Source organism: Carcharodon carcharias, chromosome 16, assembly GCF_017639515.1.
Source record: "Carcharodon carcharias isolate sCarCar2 chromosome 16, sCarCar2.pri, whole genome shotgun sequence".
NCBI lineage: Eukaryota > Metazoa > Chordata > Chondrichthyes > Lamniformes > Lamnidae > Carcharodon > Carcharodon carcharias.
Genome location: NC_054482.1, coordinates 60,293,612 through 60,318,601, shown reverse-complemented (window position 1 = coordinate 60,318,601; position 24,990 = coordinate 60,293,612). Strand labels below are relative to the sequence as shown.

Sequence of the window (24,990 nt, the reverse complement as noted above, 5' to 3'; positions counted from 1 at the left end):
GTGCTGGAAACAATGGCTTGATGTTCAGTGGTGGGGTCATGGTCCAGGGAGAGGTAGGAGGAAGTGTCTGCGAGTTAGAGGTCAGTGCGCCAGACAACAACAGCACCACCCATCAAGCCATTGTTTCCAGGACTGTCACAGACCTCATCTCCTCTGGAGATCTTCCTCCCACAGCTTCCAACCTGATAGTCGCCCAACCTCGGACGGCCCGCTTCTACCTCCTACCCAAAATCCACAAACAGAACTGTCCCAGTAGACCGATTGTGTCAGCCTGCTTCTGCCCCACGGAACTCGTTTCTCATTATCTTGACTCCCTTCTCTCTCCCCTTGTCCAGTCCCTTCCCACCTACATCCGTGATTCCTCTCACACCTTACGTCACATCAACAATTTCCAGTTCCCTGGCCCCAACTGCTTCCTCTTCACCATGGATGTCCAATCCATCTACACCTCCATCCCTCACCAGGATGGTCTGAGGGCCCTTAGCTTCTTCCTCGAACAGAGGCCCGAACAATCCCCATCCACCACTACTCTCCTCCATCTAGCTGAACTTGTTCTCACACTGAACAATTTCCCCTTTAACTCCTCTCACTTCCTCCAAATAAAAGGTGTGGCTATGGGTACCCGCATGGACCCCAGCTATGCCTGTCTCTTTATGGGGTATGTGGAACATTCCTTGTTCCAGTCCTACTCCGGCCCTTTTCCACAACTCCTTTCTCCGGTACATCGATGATTACTTCGGTGCTGCTTCATGCTCTCGTCGGGACTTGGAAAAATTTATTGATTTTGCTTCCAATCTCCACCCCTCCATCATTTTCACATGGTCCATCTCTGACACTTCCCTTCCCTTCCTTGACCCCTCTGTCTCAATCTCTGGTGATAGACTGTCCACCAATGTCCATTACAAGCCTACCGACTCCCACAGCTATCTCGACTACAGCTCCTCACACCCCGCTTCTTGTAAGGACTCCATCCCATTCTCTCAGTTCCTTCGCCTCAGTCGCATCTGTTCCGATGATGCTACCTTCAAAAACAGTTCCTCTGACCTGTCCTCCTCCTTCCTTAACCGAGGTTTTCCACCCACTGTGGTTGACAGGGCCCTCAACCGTGTCCGGCCCATCTCCTGCGCATCTGCCCTCATGCCTTCTCCTCCCTCTCAGAAACATGATGGGGTCCCCCTTGTCCTCACTTATCACCCCACCAGCCTCCGCATTCAAAGGATCATCCTCCGCCAACTCCAGCATGTTGCCACCACCAATCACATCTTCCCTTCACACCCACCCCCGGCGGCATTCAGTAGGGATCGTTCCCTCCGGGACACCCTGGTCCACTCCTCCATCACCCCCTACTCCTCAACCCCCACCTATGGCACCTCCCCATGCCCACGCAAAAGATGCAACACCTGCCCCTTCACTTCCTCTCTCCCCACCGTCCAAGGGCCCAAACACTCCTTTCAAGTGAAGCAGCATTTCACTTGCATTTCCCCTAACTTAATCTACTGCATTCGTTGCTCCCAATGTGGTCTTCTCCACATTGGAGAGACCAAACGTAAACTGGGCGACCGCTTTGCAGAACACCTGCGGTCTGTCCACAAGAATGACCCAAACCTCCCTGTCGCTTGCCATTTTAACACTCCACCCTGCTCTCTTGCCCACATGTCTGTCCTTGGCTTGCTGCATTGTTCCAGTGAAGCCCAACGCAAACTGGAGGAACGGCACCTCATCTTCCGACTAGGCACTTTACAGCCTTCCGGACTGAATATTGAATTCAACAACTTTAGATCTTGAACTCCCTCCTCCATCCCCACCCCCTTTGTTTCTTCCCCCTTCCTTTTGTTTTTTTCTAATAATTTATATAGATTTCTCTTTTCCCACCTATTTCCATTATTTTTAAATCTTCTATGCCCTGCTAGTCTTTCCACCCCACTACCACTAGAGCTGTACCTTGAGTGCCCTACCATCCATTCTTAATTAGCACATTCGTTTAGATAATATCACTACCTTCCACACCTCTGTGTTCTTTTGTCTGTGACATCTTTTGATTATCTGCTCCAACACTGCTTGCTTGTCCCTACAACCACACCACCCCCCCTGCCAACTTCTCTTCCCCCCATTCCCCCCACCTCCCCCCAACCTTAAACCAGCTTATATTTCACCCCATCTCCTTATATTTGCTCATTTCTGTGGAAGGGTCATGAAGACTCGAAACGTCAACTCTTCTTCTCTGCCGATGCTGCCAGACCTGCTGAGTTTTTCCAGGTAATTCTGTTTTTATTATGGAGAAGATATTTCCACTTGTAGGCCAGTCAAACTAGAGGTCGTAAATAGAAAATGGTCACTAATAGACCCAAAAGGAATTCAGGAGAAGCTTCTTTACTGAGAGATTGATGAGAATGTGCAACTCATTATCTGAGTTGATGAGACAAATAACATAGATGCATTCAAGAGAAAGCTTGATAAATGCCCGAGGGAGAAAGAAATAGAAGGATATGTTGATAAGATGAGATGAAGTAAGGTGGGAGATGGCTTGCATGGAGCATAAATCAGTTGGGCCACATGGCTTGTTTCTGTGTTAATTCTATGTAACTTCTGTACTATGTAGAATATTTCACATGCAGTGTAGCAATGTGAAGCCCTGTTGATATTCTTTGTGGATGTGTAGAATGTGGATCTTGTGTTTCCAGTGCGAATGTGAAAGTTTGGCTTAAGTGCTATTGACTTGATTTGCTTCTGATGTTGTGATGCTGCAGGAAGTGTCGAAATAGCCTACAGTGCAGATGTGATCATCTAGTCCGTGATGACCTAGTGGCATATTTTCTCATGTTTTATAAGCTGTTAACTTGTCCTTATGAATTTAGTGGGCCTTATGATTTGGAAAGGGTTTGAGTGCTGCTTTCTCATTAAAAATAAGTGAACGGCACTGACAAGATTTTTTTTCCAGTTTACTGGTTGAAAAACAGAAGAACGAGATAATAACGAAGTAAGAAATACAAATCAGCGCAAATTGGGAAGAACAGGAGCTAAGTCCATGGCAAGAATAGTTTATGGGGAATGAATCAGGACAGAAAGAATAGTGCATTGAAGAACATATCAGAGGGGGACTTTTGTTGGAATGAATGTAGTAAGAGCAGGTGGGGACAGTCCAAGCAGAAAAGAGAACAGATTTGGGGCTAGTCAGAGAAAATACATGCACATTATGTGCTTGGTTTTGGTGTGGAGGGAGGGAAGAAGAGACGGACTGTCCTGGTATGTTTTAGTCATGTACAACCAGCGTGTTAACTTGTATTTGGAAAATTTTTGCAGTGATCAGTATTTTGGTACTTGGGTCTGGAATACCCTCTCCTGTAGGTACTGTTTCAATACTGGATATTCCATTAAGATGCATAGCACTGCCAGGGTGCAGAGTTAAGCTCCCCGTCCTGCTCTAACATCAGAAAAGCTCTCCTTACTAGATTGGTGCAAACCTTTTTCTTTTTCTCATCAAATTCATTTTAACTTTCCTTAACCCTGACTGTGAATTCAGTGTTTTGCTTTGGGTATGTACTTATTGAGAACTGGGTTGAACTCTTCAAAATTAGTTTCAAGTAGGATGCTTACAGATACAGAAAAAGGAAACTTCCATTCCCATCAGTCTTTTATTGCATTGGAACCAACTGTGCTCTGTAGTGCTCCTTCCTAATCGAAGACACTATACAAAGGCACTTAAGTGCACAAATCCTTAAATGTTTTGTTGGGTGTGAGCCGCCTTATGGCCACTCATGTTAAGGAGGCCTGGATGGGAGGGGTGAAAGGGACTTTTTAAAAATAAAATTCAAATATTTTCAACCCTGGACAATTAGATCCACCTCTGTCCACTAGGGATAATTTATGCAATATTGATGTCAAATGTGGTGTAATCCTTCTAATTCTGGGCCAGTTAGCATGTTTGCTTTGTAGCAGCTTTGCCTTTGTTTACTTCGCAATGGCTGTAATTAGTTACTAAGTATTGTAAGTATTATTGAAAATGCAATGTAAAAGTAATCAAAATTAGATTTACACTGAAAAATTTTATCTTGTAACTTGATCTGTATTTGTTACATGATTTTATATAGAAACATATGACCTAGGAGCAGGAGTAGGCCATTCAGCCCTTTGAGCCTGCTCCACCATTCAATAAGATCATAACTGATCTGGCTGTGGCCTCGACTTCACTTTGCAGTCTGAAAATTTAAACAATTTAGAGTTTGATTCTTGTGTTAATGCATAGTTGATTCATAAATTTCATGGAATTTCATGGTTACATTTTCTAAAAATAGGCAGGATATGCATGATCTAATAAACCACACAATATTTGGAATGCAGTTCTTGTGACATTTTCTTAATCCATGAACTACATTGATCAGAATTTTTTTAAATGATTGCATTATCATTTCACTTCTGACAGGATATGGAGGTGGATTTAATGAAAGAGAAAATGTAGAATACATTGAGCGTGAAGAATCTGATGATGAATATGATGAGGTAAGATTTTAGAAGTTTAAATAAGGGAGACATTTAGGAAACAATATTATGTAAAACATAAATTGATGTAATGCCCTTGTTCTTGTACAGTAATGTTGCTTGCAGACCAAGAGTGGGCCTCTTTCTAAAGAAAAGTCTTGTTTAGAATTAGCAATAGGGTGCCTTTATTTTAATATGAGGCAGGGATAGTCGATTTGGAGGAATTTTGCATGTTTATATATCAGAAGTTTTGAGCTCTAATAAGAATCGCTGTTCTGCTTTAACAGAGCAATCCGCAAACTAGTGGGGCTGAGGTTGTCTGTGTGTGGGTACAGTTGTGTGGGAGGATACTGGCCCATGATGAGAGCCACTGGTGCAGCCTTGAATAGCTTTGAGGAGGTGAATTATGAAAGTAACTTCAGCACAGATTTTCCTACTCCCAGAAATGGGTGGGGGACTTATTGGAGCTGTTTCTGATGCATAGTATATGATTAGTGTTTAATGAGAAAGAATCCTTAAGTCCAAATCGCTGCTTAGGCCTCAGTTGAAGTATTGTGGAGAATTCTGGACAGCTCGCTTAAGGAATGATGTAAAGGCCTTGGGTGCAGTGCAGATTTACCAGGATTTTATCAGAGATGAGTTGTGAGGAGAGAGTGAAAAAATTAGGACTGTTCTTCTTTGAGCAGAGAAGATTAAAAAGTGACTGAATACAGATTTTCAAGATAATGAGAGGTTTTGATAGGGTAATTAGAGGAAAATTATCCCTCCTGCCAAGTGGGTCAATAAGCAGAGGTCATAGATCTAATAAACTATTAGCAAAAACCTAGAAGATAACTGAGTGGAAAAAAAATATCAGGATGGGAAGCAGTGTACCTGAAAAGGTGGTGGTAGTTGATTCCATAAATTTTAAATGGGATTTGAACAGGTACTTGAGGATGAGGAACTTAAAGGGTTAATGCAAAAAAAATGAGGATGTGAAACTAAGGACTACCTTTCAAAGAGCCAGTGCAGTCACAGCAGGCTGAATCGTCGCCTGCTGTGCAGTGAGTTCCCACACATTCTAATGTAGCGCCATCTAGTTATGCAAGGCTGATCAGTTAGTTAAAAGCATTTGTATTGCCATCTGATTTCATTAACAAAAGTCAAGATCTTTGAGGCATGCAATTCATACATGACTGAAGGCATGTTGACCATTTTGAACTTTTGTCAATTTTTTTTCCCCAGTTTGTGAAACCAATGGAATTTAACTCTTCTAATCTACTGGGGTTTACAGAAGACTGCTCCATTTAAAAAAAAGGGGGATATGAATGGAATTAAATCTCCAAGGGGGGACTTGGCAAAAAAAACATTTGGTAACCTCTGCACTAATGCAAGAGTTCGCAGCTATAGTGGTGTTTAACCACGAGCTGTTTCTGAAGACACTGCAGACAAATTGAAGCATTGTTAATATACTCTTAATTTTGCTTAACTGTAAATATATTGGTTTATAACATTTGAAAGAAGTTTTACAAGAAAAGTGCACTCTGTAGTACCCAATAATGCTGCCTGTGAATAAATTTATATTGATGTATGTTGCTGTTCCTTAAGAATGGTTTTGATCCAAAACAGTACCATCTTATTTGTGACTGGACAATATTGTACAAATACGTTTTCTATTTGCTTGTTTTTAAAAAAGAAGAAAAATGATGAATTCATAATATAAATAGCCAGCTCCTTCATCCCTGTTCCCCCTTAATTTCCCTATCTCCTAGCCTTATTGTCTCTGATGTCTCAAGCACAGATGTAGCTACTTCAATCTTTTACACATCTCACTTGCGACCCATATCATTCTGCCTTTCTCCAACCTCATTGTTAAGTTTGAAAGCATTATACTCCAGCCCCAAACAAGAATCTTAAAAGCCAGTTACATAGGTATGAGAGAGAGCTGGCTAAGGTTGATTAGGTAAATAGACTAAAATGTATGGCAATAATTAAACTGTGAGAAACATTTAAAGAAACAATTCAAATTGTTCAACAGAAATATATTCCATTAAAAAACAAAAACTCAGCAAGTGTGATCCATTCCTGGCTTACTACGGAATTAAGGATAGCATTGTATGTAAGAAGAGACATGTAATGATCCAAAGAATAGTAGTAAGCCTGAAAATTGGGAGTGCTGTAGAAATTAGCAAAGGGCCACCAAAATGTCGATTAAAAAGGGAAAGACGGAATAGGAGAGTAAGATAACCAGGGATATGAAAACAAATTGTAAAAGTTTTTACAAGCATAGAAAATAGACAGTAGCAAAAATAGCTTTGTCTCTTAGCTTTAGAAGTAAAGACAGGAGAAATTATCATGGGGGAAATGGGAAAATGGTGGAGACATTGAAAAATTGTGTCCGCCTTCACAGTAGAAGATACAAATTACATACCACTAATAAGAGTGAGAAAACTGAGTTAATTAATATCAGCGGAGAAAAATTATTGGAGAAAACCAAGGGACTAAAATTCAAAGAAATCCCCAGGACATGGTGGCCTACCTCCCAGATAGTAGATGCATTGGTTATGATTTTCCAAAGTTCCTCCTTCTAGAATAAACCAGCATATTGGAATTTAGTAAATGTAACAGTTATTGAAGAAAGGATGGGGAGGACTTGCAGGCCAATTAGCCTGCCAGAGGTCTTTGGGGAAAATGCTGAAATCTATTAGGGACGTCTTAATGCACTTTGCAGATCATACTTTGATCAAACAAAGTCAATACGAAAGAGGAATCATTTTTGGCAAATTTATTAGATTTTTTTTCGGATGTAACTAGTGGGACAGATAACAGGATCCGAAAGGCATTCAGAAGATGCCACACAAAAGCTTAATATGCAAGAAAAAGGCTTATGGAGTCTGGGTAATATATTAGCACGAATAGGGAATTGATTCATCGACGGGAAGTAAATTGTAAGGATAAATGGAACATTTTGAAGTCAGCAAGCTGTAACTGGTGGAGTGTTGCAAGGATCTGTGCTGAGGCCTTAGCTATTTATAATCTATGTTAATAACTGAGACAAAGAGACAGGTAACTGTGAAAGCTGGTTAACTATCATGACAACCAACTGGTTCATACCTGCATCTCTAAGAAAGAGAACCTGCCACTATCACTCAGTCTGGGCTATGTGCAAGTAGCCTAGACTGTGTGGTTGACTCTGCAGACTCTCTAAAGTAATCCATTAGCTATAAACAATATGTTCAGGGCAAACAAGGCTTGTCAATCAAAGTTGCCTTGCCAGTGTACTCATCCAAAAATAATTTAAAAGAATATTGCTTGCCTGACAATGTAATCAATTTGTGAGAGGCCATTGGCCAGGTGTGCTTTGAGTTTGGATATTACATGCCCTAAAGACCTATTGCAAGGGAGTCATTAACAGTGTCAAAAAATATTGAAGCCAGGAAAATAATTGAATCGTTGGGAGGATCAAGGAGGCAGGATGAAAAAAAACCAAAATGCTGGAAAAGCTCAGGTCTAACAGCATCTGTGGAGAGAAAAACATTTTGAGTCCGGATGACGACACTTCAGAGCTAAAGAGAAGTAAAAATGTGATGAAATTTATACTGTTTGGCGGGGGGGCGGTGGAGGGTGGAGCAGGTGAAGCTGGATAGAAGGATAGGTGGGGGCAAAGCAGAGATTACCAGAGATGTCATGGACAAAAGGGTTGTGGTACAGGCTGAAGAAGGTGCTGATAATGACATTGTCAGAAATCAGAATGTGATTAATAGCAGGACAAGGGTAATCACTCCGGAAAGAACAACATGAACAAGTGACAGATGGCCCTTGTGGGGGGAAAAGATTGAAAATAGGATGAAAGGTGGGGATAAAACAATGAATAAAAATGAAAATAAATAAAAATAAGTGGATAAAAATTTAAAAATGGAAATGAATATTGAAAAAGGTGGTTAAAAAGGGTGTGAAGATGGTCTGAAGTTGTTGAATTCAATGTTAAGACCGGAATGCTGTAAAGTGCCTAATTGTAAGATGAGGTGTTCTTCCAGTTTTTGTTGGGCTTCATTGGAACATTGTAGCAGGCCAAGGACGGACGTGTGGGCATGTGAGCAGGATGGTGTGTTGAAATGGCAAGCAACAGGCAGGTCCTGATCAAGCTTGCGGACAGACCGAAGGTGTTCCAAAAAGCAGTCACCCAGTTTGCATTTGGTCTCGTGTAGAGGAAGCCGCATTGGGAGCAGCGAATGCAGTAGACTAAATTGAGGGAAGTGCAAGTGAAGTGCTGCTTCACTTAAAAGGAGTGTTTGGACCCTTGGACGGTGAGGAGGGAGGAGGTAAAGGGGCAGGTGTTGCACCTCCTGCGATTGCATGAGAAGGTGCCGTGGGAGGAGGATGAGGTGTTGGGAGTGACGGAGGAGTGGACCAAGGTGTCCTGGAGGGAACGGTCCCTGCAGAGTGCCCACGGGAGGTGAAGGGAAGACGTGTTTGGTGGTGGCATCATGGTGGAGTTGGTGGAAACAGTGGAGGACGATCCTTTGAATGCGGAAGCTTGGTGGGGTGAAAATTGAGAACAAGAATGATGGAGGCATGATGTTGGTCTCAGAAGAGCTGTCAGGAGGTGGGGAGGGGGTGTAGTAGGGAAGAAAGATTAAAGAGAAGTTGCAGTGACATGAAGGACAGGTGGAGGCAGTGCTTAAAGAAGCACCAGAGATCTTTTGAGATGAATAAACCCCTGAGTTTCTTACATTTGCTATTTGAAACAAGATGGGAAGAAAGTGATGGAAAAGGGAGTTTAAGGGGGTGTGTATCATAGAAGAAAAAATTGATTTTCTTGCATTCTAAAATGACATTGAAATTAGAGAAGGATTTGGCTATGGAGAGTGAAGTGGCAACTTTAAGCCTCTTCCTTTGATCCAATACAATCTTTAACTTCTCTTGTTATTCATGGTTGGATCATCTTTCCTGCTGGCGTTTTATGCCTCAAAAGACTGTAAATTAGCTGTAAACTATGAATTCTTTAAATGCTAGCCATTGCCTATACACTGTCATACCCTTTAATGTACTTTCCCAATCTACCCAGCCAATTTGCCTTTCATACCGTCATAGTTTCTGTTCAGACTTAAGACCCTAGTTTTGGTTTGAACTACATCACTTTCAAACTTAATGTAAAATTCCATCATATTATGGTCACTCTTCTCAAGAGGCTCCTTTACAACAAGATTAGTAATTGGTCCATTCTCATTGCACAATACCGATCTAAAATAGCCTGTCCCCTAGATTGTTACTCAACCTATTGTTCTAGAAAAACATTTTGTAAGCATTCCAAGAATTTGTTCTCCACAGCATTAGTGCTAATTAGGTTTACCCAGTCTATATGTGGATTGAAGTTTGCCATGATTACTGTATTACTCTTGTAATACAGTACCTCTAATTTCCTGATTTATACTGCGCCCTACATTACCGCTACTGTTTAGTGCCATATAAACAACAACTACCAATGTTTGTTATTTCTTAGCTCCACCCAAACTGATTCTACATTCTGATCTTCTGGCCTAAGATCCTCTCTCAGTAATGCACTGATCGCATCCTTTATTAACAGTGCAACCCCACTTCCTGTTCCTTTCTGTCTATCCTTCCTAAATGTCGAATACCCTTGAACATTCAGTTCCTAACCTTGCTCACTCTGCAGCCACATCTCCATAATGGCAATTAAATCATACCTGTTTACTTGTGCTGTCAATTCATCCATCTTGTTGGGAATGTTGTTTGCATTCAGATAGTGCCTTCTTTATTTAATTTCACAACCTCTAGCCCTATCCGCTGGCGTAGTCTTAAGTTTGTATGCTTGATCCCTTCCTGCTGCACACAAGTTACCAATTCCCTTATTGCTATCTTGCTCTCTTGCCTTGTCCTCTCTCTCTTTAATTTATCGCATCTTTTCTTGCCTGATCCATCACTTCCACTATTTCGTTTAAAGCCCTCTATACTGCCCCAGTTTTACGACTCACCTGAACACTTGGTCCCAGCACGGTTTAGGTGATGACCATCCCAATGGTACAGCTCCCACTTTCCCCAATACTGGCCACAGACCCCATGAATCAAAACCCATTTTTCACTCACCAATCTTTGAGATATACATTTAACTCTCATCTTATTTACCCTATTCCAATTTTCTCATGGCTCAGCTAATAATCCAGAGGTGATTACCTTTGAGGTTACTTTTTAATTTAACCCCTAGCTACTCATATTCTCTAAGCAAAATTTTGCACATTCTGCAGTTTCAAAATAGCTTTTAATTGATCCAGTTGTAATGTACTGGAAAATTCTAATTAAACGCCACGTTTTGGAAAAGTTAAAAATATTATCCTTTTTTTCAAAACTAGTTTGGAAGGAAAAAGAAAAAATTCCGTGGAAAGCCAGTTGGACCCAAAACTATCCTACAAGAAGAGATTGAAAGTGAAAAAGATGAAGAGGATGATGATGAGGATGGAGATCTGTCCAAATACAAACTGGACGTGAGCCCTATTCTGTTTTTAAGCTAATAACTGTACATATTTCTCATTGCATAACAGTTGCATTAAGAAAATGGTTTTTGCTTTGACAATGTCCTTAACCTTGAGTATTAGTGCAAAAAAGATACTGCTACATTTAAGCTTTAAGGTAGGATTGAATCTTACCTATGTTGGGCGAGCTGGGTGGGGTTGGGCACAGAGCCGATCGCCGTCCACAATCAGCTGGGCGCCGCCGTTTTATGCAGGCGGGCCAATTAAGGCCAGCCCAGCATAACGTGTGGCTGGTGCTACCTGAGCAGGTGGGGGTGGAGGAGGGAGAGCCGGGGTTTGCGCTCTTTTACGCATGCGGGCGAAAGAGTGCAGCAACCTCCCTGAGGCACGGAGCTGCCTCGGAGATTAAGGTGGTGATAAAACATTTTAATGAAGTGAAAAATTATTTAATTATGCCCCATCATGTGACAGTATCACAGGAACTGAGACATGTTTGTGAATTTTGCAAAATTTAATTAATTATTTTATAAAACCTTCAGGAAACCTCATCCCGCCCGTGGATGAGGTTTCCTGAAAAATGCAAAGGCCTCTTGGGCTCTTCGCTTGCCCGATAACCTTAGGGTTAGATGGGCAGCGTTGTTAACAACTCTAATTGCTTTTTCAATGACCTTAATAAGCCGTTGACAGTTCGGTGGGTGCGCAGCCCGCCTCCAGTGTGTGCCCGCCGATCAAAATGACACGCAGTGACGTAGGGGCGCACGCCTGACATCATCGCGCATAATTTTACAAATCAGTGTCTTGAGCCTGCCCCCGCATGCTGACGGCAATATTTTGCCTGTAGTTATAATCTTATAAACATTGCTGGCCTTTTTGTTTGAAACAGTTTGGGATGAAGGGGGAAGGGAGAAGATCTGAGATTTGATGAATGTTCATCCTTGGAAATATAATAAAAGTCAGTATTTCAGTCAAGGTAATAAAGTTGCGATAAGTTAACAGGGAACTTTTGGGATCAGGAAAAAGTCATGGTGGATATTAACTACTGCATTTTTTGTTTTATTCCTGTTGGTCTTCTAAAACTCATTTGGCAGCTGCATAAGGAACCATATGTTCAATGCGCTGGAGTTATATAAGGCTAAGGATATTTTCATGCCATGTTCATTCCATGGATAACCCTTGATCCATAATGTTTGATCTGCAACAGATTAATTCCAGGCTGTTCAGCCCGTTCTAAGTATTCTGTTTTTGCAAATGTTAGTCAGTCTGCGGAGTTGTTTTCTTTTTCCTATGTCATACTTTCAGGCCTGTTTCTCTCAAATGGATGTACTTGATACTGCTTATAAATATCACTTTAGAGTTTGAGGGGAAAAAATAAATGAATTGTATAGGATTTTATATTTGAACAGAGGCACTGTTCCTTGTACTTGCATTTAAATTCCTCTTAGAGAATCGCTTACAGTGACTTCTCTTCCTGCTCTTGAACTCTTGCCCTCTGCTGTCCCTCTCCTATTTCTCATCTACATGCATTCCTTTGGCAGCATCATCGGAAAGCTCAGTGTTAGGTAACCCAACTCTACCTCATCACCACCTCTCTCAATTTCTCCATGTTGCTAAATTATCAGACTACTTATCCAACATCTAGTGCTGGATGAATAGGAATTTCCTTCAGTTAAATATTGTAAAGCCTGAAGCCATTGTTTTCAGTCCCTTCTGCAAACTGTTCCCTAACTACTGGCTTCATCCCTCTCCCTGGCAGTACTTTGAGATTAAGCCAGTCTGTTTGCAATTTTGGTGTTGCAATTGATCCTGAGATGAACTTCCAACTTCATACTCATACAAAAGACCACCTATTTCCACCTCTGAAATATCATTCAACCTCGCCCATCTTAGCTCATTTGTTGCTCATCTACACCTTTGTTACCTCAAGACTCCACTATTCCAATGCATTTCTGACTGGATTCCCACATTTTAGCCTCTGTAAATTTGAGGTCATCCAAAATTCTATTGCCCATGTCTGCAAGTTCCATTCCGCTATCCCCCGCTATGCTCGCTGGCCTATATTGCCTCCCAGTCAAGCAATGTCTTGACTTTAAAATCCTATCCTTATTTTCAAATCCCTCCATGACCTTGCCCCTCCCTATCTCTCTCATCTCCTCCAGCCCTACAACCCTCCAGATATTTACACTCCTCTAATTCTGGCCTTTTGTGCATTCCCACTTATAATTGCTCCACAATCGTCAGTCATGCCTTCAGTTGCCTAAGCCCCAAGCTCCAGAGTTCCCTCCCTGCACCTCTATACCTCACTGTCCTCCTTTAAGACACTTAAAACCAAGCTTTCAGTCATCTGACCTCATATCTCCTTATGTGACTCGACACAATGCTTTGATTTATAACGCTCCTGTGAAGTGCCTTGGGACATTTCATTACGTTAAAGGTGCCATATAAATATGAGTTGTTGTTAAAGTGGAAGTTTTGTTCAGTTAGTGTCTGTGGAAAGCCAAGATAATGAAAATTTCCCTTGATGCTGTAGTAATAGGGATCTAGAGCTAAAATGGGTCATGCCCCATTTTCAGGTATATGGGTCATGGTTCGTGCTTGCAGTGCCTGCAGTTGAGGTAGGTAGCACGCAAACTTGATGGCACCTTGTCATTCAGATACTCTACCTTACCCTCGTATACAATCAATAATGCAAACTTCGGTCCTACCTAATGCTGCTTCCACACACCTCCAGCTATCCAGCTATGGCTGGCACATTACCCAAATACAATGCAACAGAATCTAACATTCTGAGCTCTCTCTTGTAAAGATTGCACATAATAGAAGGGAGCAGAACAGACCTGGCGAGGTACAAGGATGCCTACACCTGGGCCGTATGGAGGTGATGGTTCTTTGCATCCTGGGATGACAGTATGTTTGTGCCTTATCCTTTCTCAACACTCTCTCTCTCTCTCCCCCACCCCCACCTCCACCTGATCACTCTCCTGTTGCTATCTGGCATGATGTACAAGTTGCTGATGCTGTGACCATCACCCCACCGCACCCTGACATACCCAATTCTGATTCTGTGCTTTTAGACTTCCCAGAACAGCTGCCTGCTGAGCCCTGTCGCTCCCAGGAGGAAGAGTGAGAGAGAGACCAATCCCACAGCACTGAAGAAGCACCATCACTTGATTTAATATGCACAGGCACCATCTCAGATACTGGCACTACACATATCTTAAGAATCTAGTATAGAATTAGGACCTACACAAGTTGAGTAATGGGGCACAAGTGGGTTGCAACAGTCCAAGGGGCAAGGGTGTTCTGTGTGCCAGCTTCCAAGATGATGATGTCATAGACAGCTTCTGCTACAAGGGGTACAAATGATGACTTTTATGGGACAGCATACAGGAGAATATTAATGAGGATACTTGATACATTGGGTGGCCTACCAGACAGCCGTCTGTCACTGTCAGAGACCATTGAGGAGTCTGGCTGCAACTTGGTAGAGTGCATCATGCAGTGTTCCCTCTCTCCATGTCCTTTGCTCATTGTGCATTCTGGGCTGAGACCCCAGAAATCCATTAGTGTACTGAAGCGTCTTAACCCCAGGGAAAATATTGTTTGATCAACAGCTCTGCCTCTCTGATCTTTTCTGTCAATTGCACAATGTTTATTTATGCAAGATGAGGAGGCTTTAAATACTTGCAGTTTCAGCTATTGATACTTTAAAGGGTTTTGATGATACTTTTATTGGCCTGTAGTTTTTTTTAAAAAAAAGGTTTTTTTTTTAAGTAAGTGGCAATTTATCAATGAATGACTGGTGTTATACATCCTATTGTCACTATAGGTTTCATTGGTTCTATTTAGTCTGTAATGGGTGAATAACTTCCTTGCCCATAGCTTGACATGAGGGTGACCATAGGGGGTGGGTGGAGGGCATAATTTGGCATGAGGAGCCACAGAGGGCGAATGGGGGCATACCTTGGCACGGATGAGGCATATGGGGTTAGACGGCCTTAATTTTTTCATTATAACTGGGACCAACTTGGGCCTTTTAAACAACTGGCTTTAGCAACTGGCAGTCCTTGGCTGCCTCCAGGCCCTTTCCCAAGCCAGCTGACCCGAATGCAGCCTGCACCCACGCCCCCACAATGCAAATCCTGTCCTTGTGGACACTTTCCCTCAAGGCAGCCAGCCTGAGTGGGGAATTTTCCTGATTCCCGTTACCCGCCTTAAAGATAAAAACCCAGCCCACCATTTGGGAATATCCCCGTGTATAAAGATTGAAATGAGAGGGGCATTTCATTCATGAAGTAAACCCTGAAATTAAGTTTTTAAAAAACCACAGCTACTGTTAATAATTTGGCATGTGCTACCACCCTTTGTGACCTTTTTAAAAAAATCTTACTTTACCACAGAGGTTCTGCTTTTTACATGTTATCTCCACACAGTCAAAGTTGAGTTTGCATAGTGGTTGTAAACTAAATGATTTTTGTGTTTTTACTCTAGCTGTTGTTTTGGGGTTTTACTTCCTGAGATCACTCATGTTAGTCTTACTCCTTATGACCAAGACCTACCTAGTTTCTTGGTAATTTGCAGGGAGTTCAGGAATCTAACAACTTTGTTACTGTATTTTAGCTGTTGTTTACAACACATATCCTAGACTTCCCCTCACCCTATTTTATGTTTTCTTTGTCGGCAAATTCATTAAAACAAGGCATAATTGCATGGTTGGACATAAATATTATTACATTGCCAGGAAGGTGGACATAATATAGTTAAATTTAGAGATCAAAACGGTTATTGGGCCTGACTTGCCATTTATTATTAGAAGTTGGGGGTCAATTCTGCTGTACTAACAATATCAACTGAGGTCCCTGAATGTTAACATTTATCTACCTTTCTGTCTGGCTTCAGGAAGACTTCTAAATTTGACAACTGGCTGAGAAATGTGTAGCAAAATTGACTAGCACAATTTAGTCTGAATTTAAACGTGCCTCTTAAACTTAGCAGTTAATCAATTCTAATCAAATATTTGAGTGTTTTAAAGCACATCTGGGCATTTTACTACAGTAAAGGCATAATATAGTACAAGTTGTTACACATTATGTAAACCACAATTATTTGAATTAAATGGATGCTCCCTCAGGCACGTGGTCAGATACATCTATATCCTGACAACAAAAGAGTTAGTGTTTCAACAAAAGTAGTTAGTAACATTAGTTATTGGTGCTTTAAGGGCTCCTGAGTGTAAAAGATGTTACAAAATTCAAAAATAAAAGCAAAATACTGCATGCTGGAAATCTGAAACAAAAACAGAAAATGCTGGAAAAAGTCAGGTCTAGCAGCATCTATGGAGAGAGAAACAGAGTTAACGTTTCGAGTCCATATGACCCTCCTTCAGAGCTCTGTTTCGCTCTCCACAGATGCTGCCAGACCTGCTAAGCTTCTCCATCGTTTTCTGTTTTTGTTACAAAATTCAAGCTCTTTTCCATTTTAGATCAAAACAAATAGAACCAATTTTCTGTCATAATTCCTGAATTACTACAGAAGACATCTGGGAGTAAACCATGTTTTAAATCTCACCTGCAGCGGAAAAAGACAATGCCACCATGCATTAAACAAACAATTAATTTGTCTCACTGATACATTGTGATGCTTTCAAAATAACTTACTCAACCCAGTTTGTGAATTTTGTCTCTTGAAACTAACCACAAATGTTGTGAACCAGTTGGTTTCCAGTTTGGATCATGCCAAGAAAAGCTGATTCTCCTTGATTGAGTCTCAAATATTGGCTGACCATGATGCTACACTGATTATCAGAAGCCTGTCCCAGGCTAATGTGCCCAGGGAGCTGCTTTTTTGGGAGGAGAAACTAAGAAAAAACCTGATGTCCTGAACATGTAATAGTCCTATCTGTGTTTCTTCATTGCAACTTCTGTTAAATTGAGAGGTGAAGAACATCCAACTTTGTACTAGGTGTAACTTTACAACACTTTCCAGGATGATGATGATGAAGATGATGAAGAAGATGGGGATCTCTCAAAGTACAATCTGGATGCAAGTGAAGATGAAAAGAAACCTCCCAAAAGCAGGAGTCGCTCCAAGTCACGCTCATCTCGATCTTCATCTTCTTCCACTGCTCATTCCAGTTCAAGGTCCAGGTAAACGGGTACAGGTCAAGGGTGACACCGGGCAAAATGTCAGTATCAGTTTAACTTCTTTCTTTTAAATGTTTATTCATGTGATATGAAGTTTTGAGTCAAGTTTGCACCTGAAGTTACATTCCTTCCTTTAGGAGATGACTCTTAGATGGCTTCTATTGAATCATCTAAAACATTGCAATATCAAATGTATTCTGTAGTTGTCTTAAGGTCAAAAATTGCAATCATAAAATCTTTAATCATTTGGCTTTAACAATTTATTGTTTTTAGGTACCAAAATGTATATTTGTTTCCAAAGTTCTGAGACTTATTTTATACAGTAAGTCCTCACTTAAAATTATGGTTGCATTCCTGAAAATCACGACTTTGAGGGAAACAATAAGTGAATCGTGGGTTCCCATAGGAATCAATGTTAAAGCCAGAGTTAGGTTCCTATGGTTTTTCCAGGTGAGAAATGTCTGATGTACAAGCTGAAATTCTGTACCAATCATGCGCAGACTGTGCATTCCTTGCAAAATAAAATGCATCAATAAATATAAAACAAATATGATAATGGTTTTAAATTTAAAAAATACACTCCCCAAACAGGTACCTGTATAGATAAAAACAAAAAACTGCAGATGCTGGAAATCCAAAACAAAAACAGAAACAGAAATACCTGGAAAAACTCAGCAGGTCTGGCAGCATCGGCGGAGAAGAGCACAGTTGACGTTTCGAGTCCTCATGACCCCCCAACAGAACAGTCATGAGGACTCGAAACGTCAAATGTGCTCTTCTCCGCCGATGCTGCCTGACCTGCTGAGTTTTTCCAGTTATTTCTGTTCCTGTTTTTGTTTAGGTACCTGTATAGTATTTTTAGATTTACCAGTCTCCAACTAATGACAGAAGTTGGTCAGTGCAGTTAACAGCTGAAGCTCCAGAACCACTTGTACTGACCAGCTTCTGCCACTAGATGGAGCACAGGACTTTAATGGGAGTTCAGCACCAGGGGAGGCAACAGCAGAGTAAGCAGCCAGAATAGACATTGGGGCCTAAGGCAGAACAGAAGGTGGGGGGCAAGGCTGGCAGCAGGAAGGAAAGAGACATTGAGGGCAGGAGCAGAAGTGTTGGGAGGAAGGTTTTAGGAGTAGGCAGGCCACAGAAGAGGAAGTCTGTGGCAAATGACATTAAAGTGAAACTGGCAAAGTTAAATGGGACATACTGACAACTTCAGTTACAGCATTAAAGCGAAATGATGTTAAGTGAGGCAACGTTAAGCGAGGACTTACTGTATTTTAGAAATTGTTGGGTGTGGGGACATGGAGGTATGGGAAGGCCCTAAGAAACAGTCCTCTTCTAACATAATCACAGCCTTTGTCATATTCCTCAATCATTGTTTCTCTATAGGCTTATAGAAGGAAGACTTCCTCTACATATTTTATCAAGAACCTGTTAATAATTGTTAAAAATAGGAAAGTGAGCAAATGGTCTCGAATCTATTCATATTCATTTCAGTGGCCCTCTTTTTTGTTAACTTATTCTTTATCTTTACTCAATTTTAAAGTTATGCCCACTTTTTTTGAAATCTTTTGACTGGATCAGCAATGTTAAACTCTCCATTCATTGAAAACTTCAGCAGGATCACTTGAAAGTTTCCCCTTTTTCATAATACATAAGTGCAACTTTTTTTTTCCATTGGCATTTAAATTTTTGACATTTGAATTATCTTCTTTGCTTGCCTGTGTATTCTCAGGTAATAATTCCCCACTTTAATTAGGGATCAGAGCTGTGTACCTGTGCAGTATCCTTGGACGCCTCGCATCCAGTCTTGGTGCCTAATCAACTTTTTAAGTACAGGCAGCTTATCTAGTACCACCTCCTTATAAATTTTAAATCCTTCAAGGGTATTAATTACACTATGACCTGGGCAGCAGCGCCTTCCTTGGTAAAGACAGATGCAAAGTATTCATTGAATACCTCAGCTATGCCCTCTTCCTCCATGTGTGAACCCCCTTTTTGGTCCCTAGTCACATATTAAATTATCCAGAAAAATAAAGATATAATCGTGAAGTTTGGCCATATAAATATTAATGTGAAACTGGCAATTTTAATGTTAATTTTGTTGTTAAAGCTTAAATCCAGAAATAACTTGTACTAGGACCAATGTAAGTTGGTGGGAACAGTGGTGGATGAGAAATTAAAGTCAATGTTGCCTGTTTCTTCATATATTTTTCTAAACTCATGAACAAACTGTTCTTGGTTGAGTATGCATGTTCCCATATGGTTGAAGAAATGACTTCTGTTTTCCTTTTCTTTGAAAAGCAAACAAGTTTTAATTGATGAATTTAACTATGCTTCCGGTTTATAGGAAGTATTGCATTAAGAATAGTTTTCTAAATAACCATTCTAGAATTGTTCATATAGTATAGACCTTTAGATGGATGTTCATCTCATGTTTTATAGTGACCCTTGGTTTAACATTGTTTATTTTTTAAAGTTATATATTCACTAACTACCCATAATAAAAGAATACAAATGGTCAGTGATCTAAAAATGGAAAATGATGAGGCTTTTTTATGATGAATCTGAGGGTTTGTTTTACCTGGACTTTGATTATGTAAAGAGCCACAAGGAATTCTGATTTAATTTGCATTGTTCTGTCAGTTTGGCTGCTAGGCTGATTTGTTTTCTTTTGTGCATGGTAGTTAGTAAACAACGATAAGTAGTTTTATGGATTTTTGTGAAATTGCAGAAGTGCTTCTAGTTCCAGTTTTTATGCAGTTTAAAATGTAAACTTAGTATTGGAAAATATTTGCCATTTTATTGCAGGTCCCGGACCAGAAGTTCTACAACTTCCAGATCCAGGTCACGTTCCAGCTCCAGAGGTCAATCTAGATCACCCCGGTCGAAGTCAAGGTGAATGGGGTAACATTCTCTCCTTCTAGGAGAGCTTAAAAAGTACTTCTAGGGCAAGGACACCTAAGCTCCTTTTTGATATTGACATTTTCATTCCATCACTATTACCATTGCCATTCAAATAGGACCACAGTTGACTTCATTCCTGGATTTGCATCAACCTGAAAGGATATTTTATAACCTGAAAGGGTCAGTGTATTATTCAATCATTTTAGTTTCCTGCCTGCAGTAATGCCTCAAGCTTAATAATAATTTGGAATAAAAAATTCTGCTTCTGTACTCACCAACATATGATTTTTCTGCCCAGTTACTTTAATATAAAACTGGCCTGGTGAGCACAGAAGTGAAATAATCACCTCGTTATCTTTGGTTGTCCACATTTATTGTTAATTGTCTGTGATAGATTTAGCATAGACTTAAAAATTAAACTTAATAGGTATGTGTATTGGACCATGTGAAACTGTGTTTATATTAGCGTAGATAGCCCTTGGTTTAATCCACATACTATATAATCTTCGATAAATAATCTTGACCAGGCTGGCAATAGGGTTGCTAAAATTGATTTTGGTCACTAAGTTAGAGGGAAAAGAAATGCACCAATGTAACTAATTACTGTGTATTCATCCCCTGCTGGAAAATGTGTGGGTTTCTCAGGTGTGTAAGTGCATTGCACTCAGTGAAGTCTCTCTCCTTGGACACCTGAGCTCCATGTTGAATTAGCTAAGAATCACTTCTTGGGCAAGTTTTCAGAGAACAGCTGACACCTTCAGTACCATAGTCTCAGTGAGTAGTCTTTTAGAGGGAAATTGAGACAAAATTACAGAATCTCTCTTTACATGAATGGGCAGAACATTCTCAAATCTAATCTTTGTGATACTAGGAAGCTATAATATAATTGTTGAAGGGTTGGGGTGCAGTTAATTTTCTTCAATATTCAGTGTTTGGCAGTGAAGTAAAACAACAAGAGATGCCTGACAATAATTGATAACCTTCAACACCAGTATGAAAGGTTCTGCTGTTTGAAGCAAAAAGTATTATGCAATGTAATCTTGTTCTGACCCAAATCATTTGCATGTTTAAATTATTATTTTTTTCTAAGTTTTAATAATTGACTGAAGTCTGCAAATTTTACCTCCTGTTGAGAACAAACATCCTCTATCTGTATAACAAAATAATATTAATTGTTGTTTGGAACATTATAATGTATTACGGGACCAAGCCTGCTCTGTGCAATGTTGAGTAGATTTGCATTAATAAGAGTACTAGTACTAAAATGGCAATTACATTGTAACAAATGAACAGGTCAGTCAATAAATTTCAGCAATTCAGAAGATTTGTTTGATTTCAGGTGCCAATTACAATATGCATTTACATATTCAGTAATTAGTAAGTGAGGATAGATTTAAACACTAATATAGCATAATAGAACAATATAGGCATAAGAATAAGCAATTCAATGTACCCCCCCTCCCGTCCTCCTGAGCCTTTTCTGTCATTCACTAAGACCATGATAGATGGATAAACAAACTCCATCCACCTGCTTTGGTTCCATATTCCTCAATAAACTTGGCTAACAAAAATCTGTCAATCTCTGGTTTAAAATTGAGCTCACATCTTCAGCTTTTAGTGGGATAGAGTTCCACACTTCTTCCACCCTTTGTGTGAAGAAGTGCTTCCTAACCTCTCTCTCCTGATTCACCTGGCTCTGATTTTAAGGTTATGTCCCATGTCTCATACTCCCCATCAGCAGAAAAGGTTTCTTTTATCTACGCTATCAATTCCTTTTGACGTTCTAAAAACCTTGGATCAAATCATCCCTTAGCCTTTTATATTCTAAGAAATATATGTCCAGTTGAAGTAACCTCTCCTCATAACTTAACTCTTGGAGCCCTGGTAACATTCTACCGAATCTGTGCTGCACTCCTTTTGAGGCCACTATAGCCTCAATAGGATTCGTTGCCTGGAAGAGTGTAATGACCACAGCACATGTTAATTGTTGCGCAAACCAAATTCCAGAGAGAAACATGGCTTACGGGCCATACCATTTTTTGTATTCTGAAAATGAGAAGGTGATGTCCTGATCTCAGCAGCAAGATGTCAGGTAACACTTTTGGGATTTTAAAAATTAAAAGTTTAATTAGCAAGAATAAAAAACTTAAGCACACAAGATTACATTTACATAGTTAAACTTAGTCTTACAAAACATTCCCCCAAAAAGATTCTCTACTTGGTCAGACCCACAAGTAAACACTTTCCAGGCAGCACTCCCCTATAGATGTTTAACTATAAAAATACAGTAATATTACCCAAGACAAACTGCTGTAGCTTTAATAGAGGCATACCACTTGACCGGTAACTCTCTTCCACTCTGCTGTGAAAAATCCAAACTTCAGAATGAAACTGCTTTTTGCAGTCCAAGATTTTCCTGGCTTAACTGGATGGCTGATTTTAAACTGCATCTTCCCCCAACTGAGCCTTAGCCCAACAGCTACGTCCCACAGCTCCAACTCAACAGCTCACAGCAGCTCCTTTAAGCTCTCCACAGTAACTAAAGTACCTCTTTCCCTTTTCCTCTCAGGTTCCATTGTTTTCACACCTCTTTGAAACTCAAATCCTTTGAAATATAAGCTCTTTTATGTTTCCTTCTTGTCTTTTCTTTTGGGCCAATAAAATATAATATCCCCACTTCTGTTTACCTTTGGAACTCCTGCAAGATGCAGACATGTTTCTTGGCACCTCTGACATCCCTTTGATATTCAGACAAACCCTCAACTTATCTAAAAATGCAAATGTTAGATTCACTTGTATCTCAAACCTAACCTCTATTCTTTACATGTTTTAAACCCCCAAGACAACTTGCCTCCTATTGATCTCTGCCCAGCTTAATTAAATCTCTCTCACCCTCATCCACACAGTCTTCTTCACAGAGTAACATAATATTCCCCAAAAATATTTTTTAAAAAACACCCATTTCTCACAAACAGTACCCTCAAGTACAGTCTGACCGGGGCTTTATACAGCTTTTGAAAAGTTTCCTCCCCTTTATGTTCCAGCCCTCTAAATGTGAAAGTTAACATTCCATTGGTCTCTTAAACAATCTTTTGTATCTGACTGCTGCATTTTAATGATCTGTGAACGTGACCCCTAAATTTCTTTGGATCCCCACTAGCTTTCAACATTAAAAAAAAACTCTGATCCTATGATCCAAAACAGATGACCTCGCATTTAACTATCCTAAAGAAATGATTAACAAACTGTTCCTGTATATAGAATCCAAGATTATGAAAGCCTTCGTGATGGAAGGTTGCCTTCCTTTAACTTTGCTCTCATGCGCTATAATTTACTTTGCTTTAAAGCCAATTTACCCTCGGCCAACTTTCCACCAGTTTGTAGCTTATCAAGTAGTTTCCCCAGCATTTTTTCTCTATTAGCATATCTTTCTCAGAATTATTTAAATACTTTGTAAAATTATTCAAATTCTGTACTTTACCTCTCCCTTTGCTTATAGAGGACTTGTTCTCCATGAAATAAGACCAAATACATGTGGCCATCTTTGAGTATAATTAGTTGTGTCTCAACCTTACATGAGCCAGTTCTGCAGTGGTCTTTCATACTTGATTATTAAACTAGGCAGGGGTTTGCTTGATCTCCAACACTTGATAAAGTAAACTACCAGGTAATTGTTAAATATCTTGTACCTTTTCAGTGAACTTCTGAACATCACTCAATTCCCTTCTAAACATTTATAAGTTGTGGCCAGAACATGATAGCTGGGGTAATAATACAAGGAATGTAATTTCTCTTTTAATGCGAGAAAATTTATACTTTGTCTCAGTTTTTAACATACTAGCTCTGTATCTATATACATTTATTGGCAATCTGCTATGCAGCCTTTAATGAATTAGCTTGTTTGAATATTTTTCATTTTAGTAAAAGTGCAAAATTCAACTTCAAATGTGGAAATAATATTTGTCACTAGTGACATACAAGTTTGTATATTTTAAATCTGGATCAGTTTAGTTTTTGAACATTTGGAACAGCAGTTAGCGTATATTCAGAAACTTTGCCAGTTTCCAAACATTGCAAGTTATATTGTTGTTTTGCAAGTTTTGTTTAATTAAATATGCAATGTGGAGAACTGTTTTGGTTTGTACATATGTTCATACCTCAGGATATTCTCAACTACACAAGGGATCAAGCTGAATTGAATTGTGTATGTAACATTGGACCTAGACAAAACGGTGTTTAAAATCAAGAAAAAAAACATGTTTTGGCTAGTCATGATTATGCACACAATATTCTGCAATACCTGACCTAAGGAGAATGCAGTCATGTTAACAAAGTGAAAATTAAAGCTGTGTAGTGCATTCCAGAGTATGTGCTTTTTTTTTGCTAAAAGTATGGAGTCATTTTTAAAGTTTTGAAATGTGAAAATATCTCACATTTTGTTGCGTTTGATGTATAATGTGACTTATTCCAACCTGATATAAACTGTTCTTCATTTGTTATCCTACACAAATGCTAGCATTTTCCAGTATTGAAGGACATTTTTTTGAATTTACAGCAAGAAAATGTGCTTTTTCTAAATCTCTCAATTGCTTTCTATTGTTGGTATCAGTTTCTGTTCAGTTGAACTGGTGAGCTGCATGTGCCAAACGGTCATACTGATGTAGCTCACCATTCTGACCCACTTCAAAACCTAGCTGATTTACAGTTAGATTTTGAAAGGGGGAGTGGGACTAGCTAGTATTTTGAAAAGCTGAGAGGAGCAGTACTGTTCCTTCTGGCTCCGAGTTTTTTTTTTGTGGCAGTGATTTTTGAATGGGCTCTAGTGGTCTCTTAATGATTGTTGGTTAGGCCGTTCAAGATCAGGTACAATTAGTGTAACTTGTGCAGTGTGAGCTTTACCCATTTGGGCCTCGGTTTTCTATCCGGGTCTTACAACTAGCACACGGCTGAATTTGCATATGCCTGTTTCAGGGAAGAAGTCTACTTGGCGATTTACG

The 24,990-nt window shown here is 40.0% G+C and overlaps 1 protein-coding gene across 1 annotated transcript in view; it reads left to right on the top strand.

Annotated features, from left to right (window-relative positions):
* The window catches only part of zranb2 (zinc finger, RAN-binding domain containing 2), a 49,211-nt gene that overhangs the window by 17,904 nt on the left and 6,317 nt on the right, over positions 1-24,990 (top strand). Inside the window, exons 5-8 of the mRNA XM_041207960.1 lie at positions 4,421-4,497; positions 10,827-10,958; positions 16,929-17,089; positions 19,898-19,984. Of these exons, the coding sequence (XP_041063894.1) occupies positions 4,421-4,497; positions 10,827-10,958; positions 16,929-17,089; positions 19,898-19,984 (457 nt within the window). The remainder of the gene's footprint in view (positions 1-4,420; positions 4,498-10,826; positions 10,959-16,928; positions 17,090-19,897; positions 19,985-24,990) is intronic.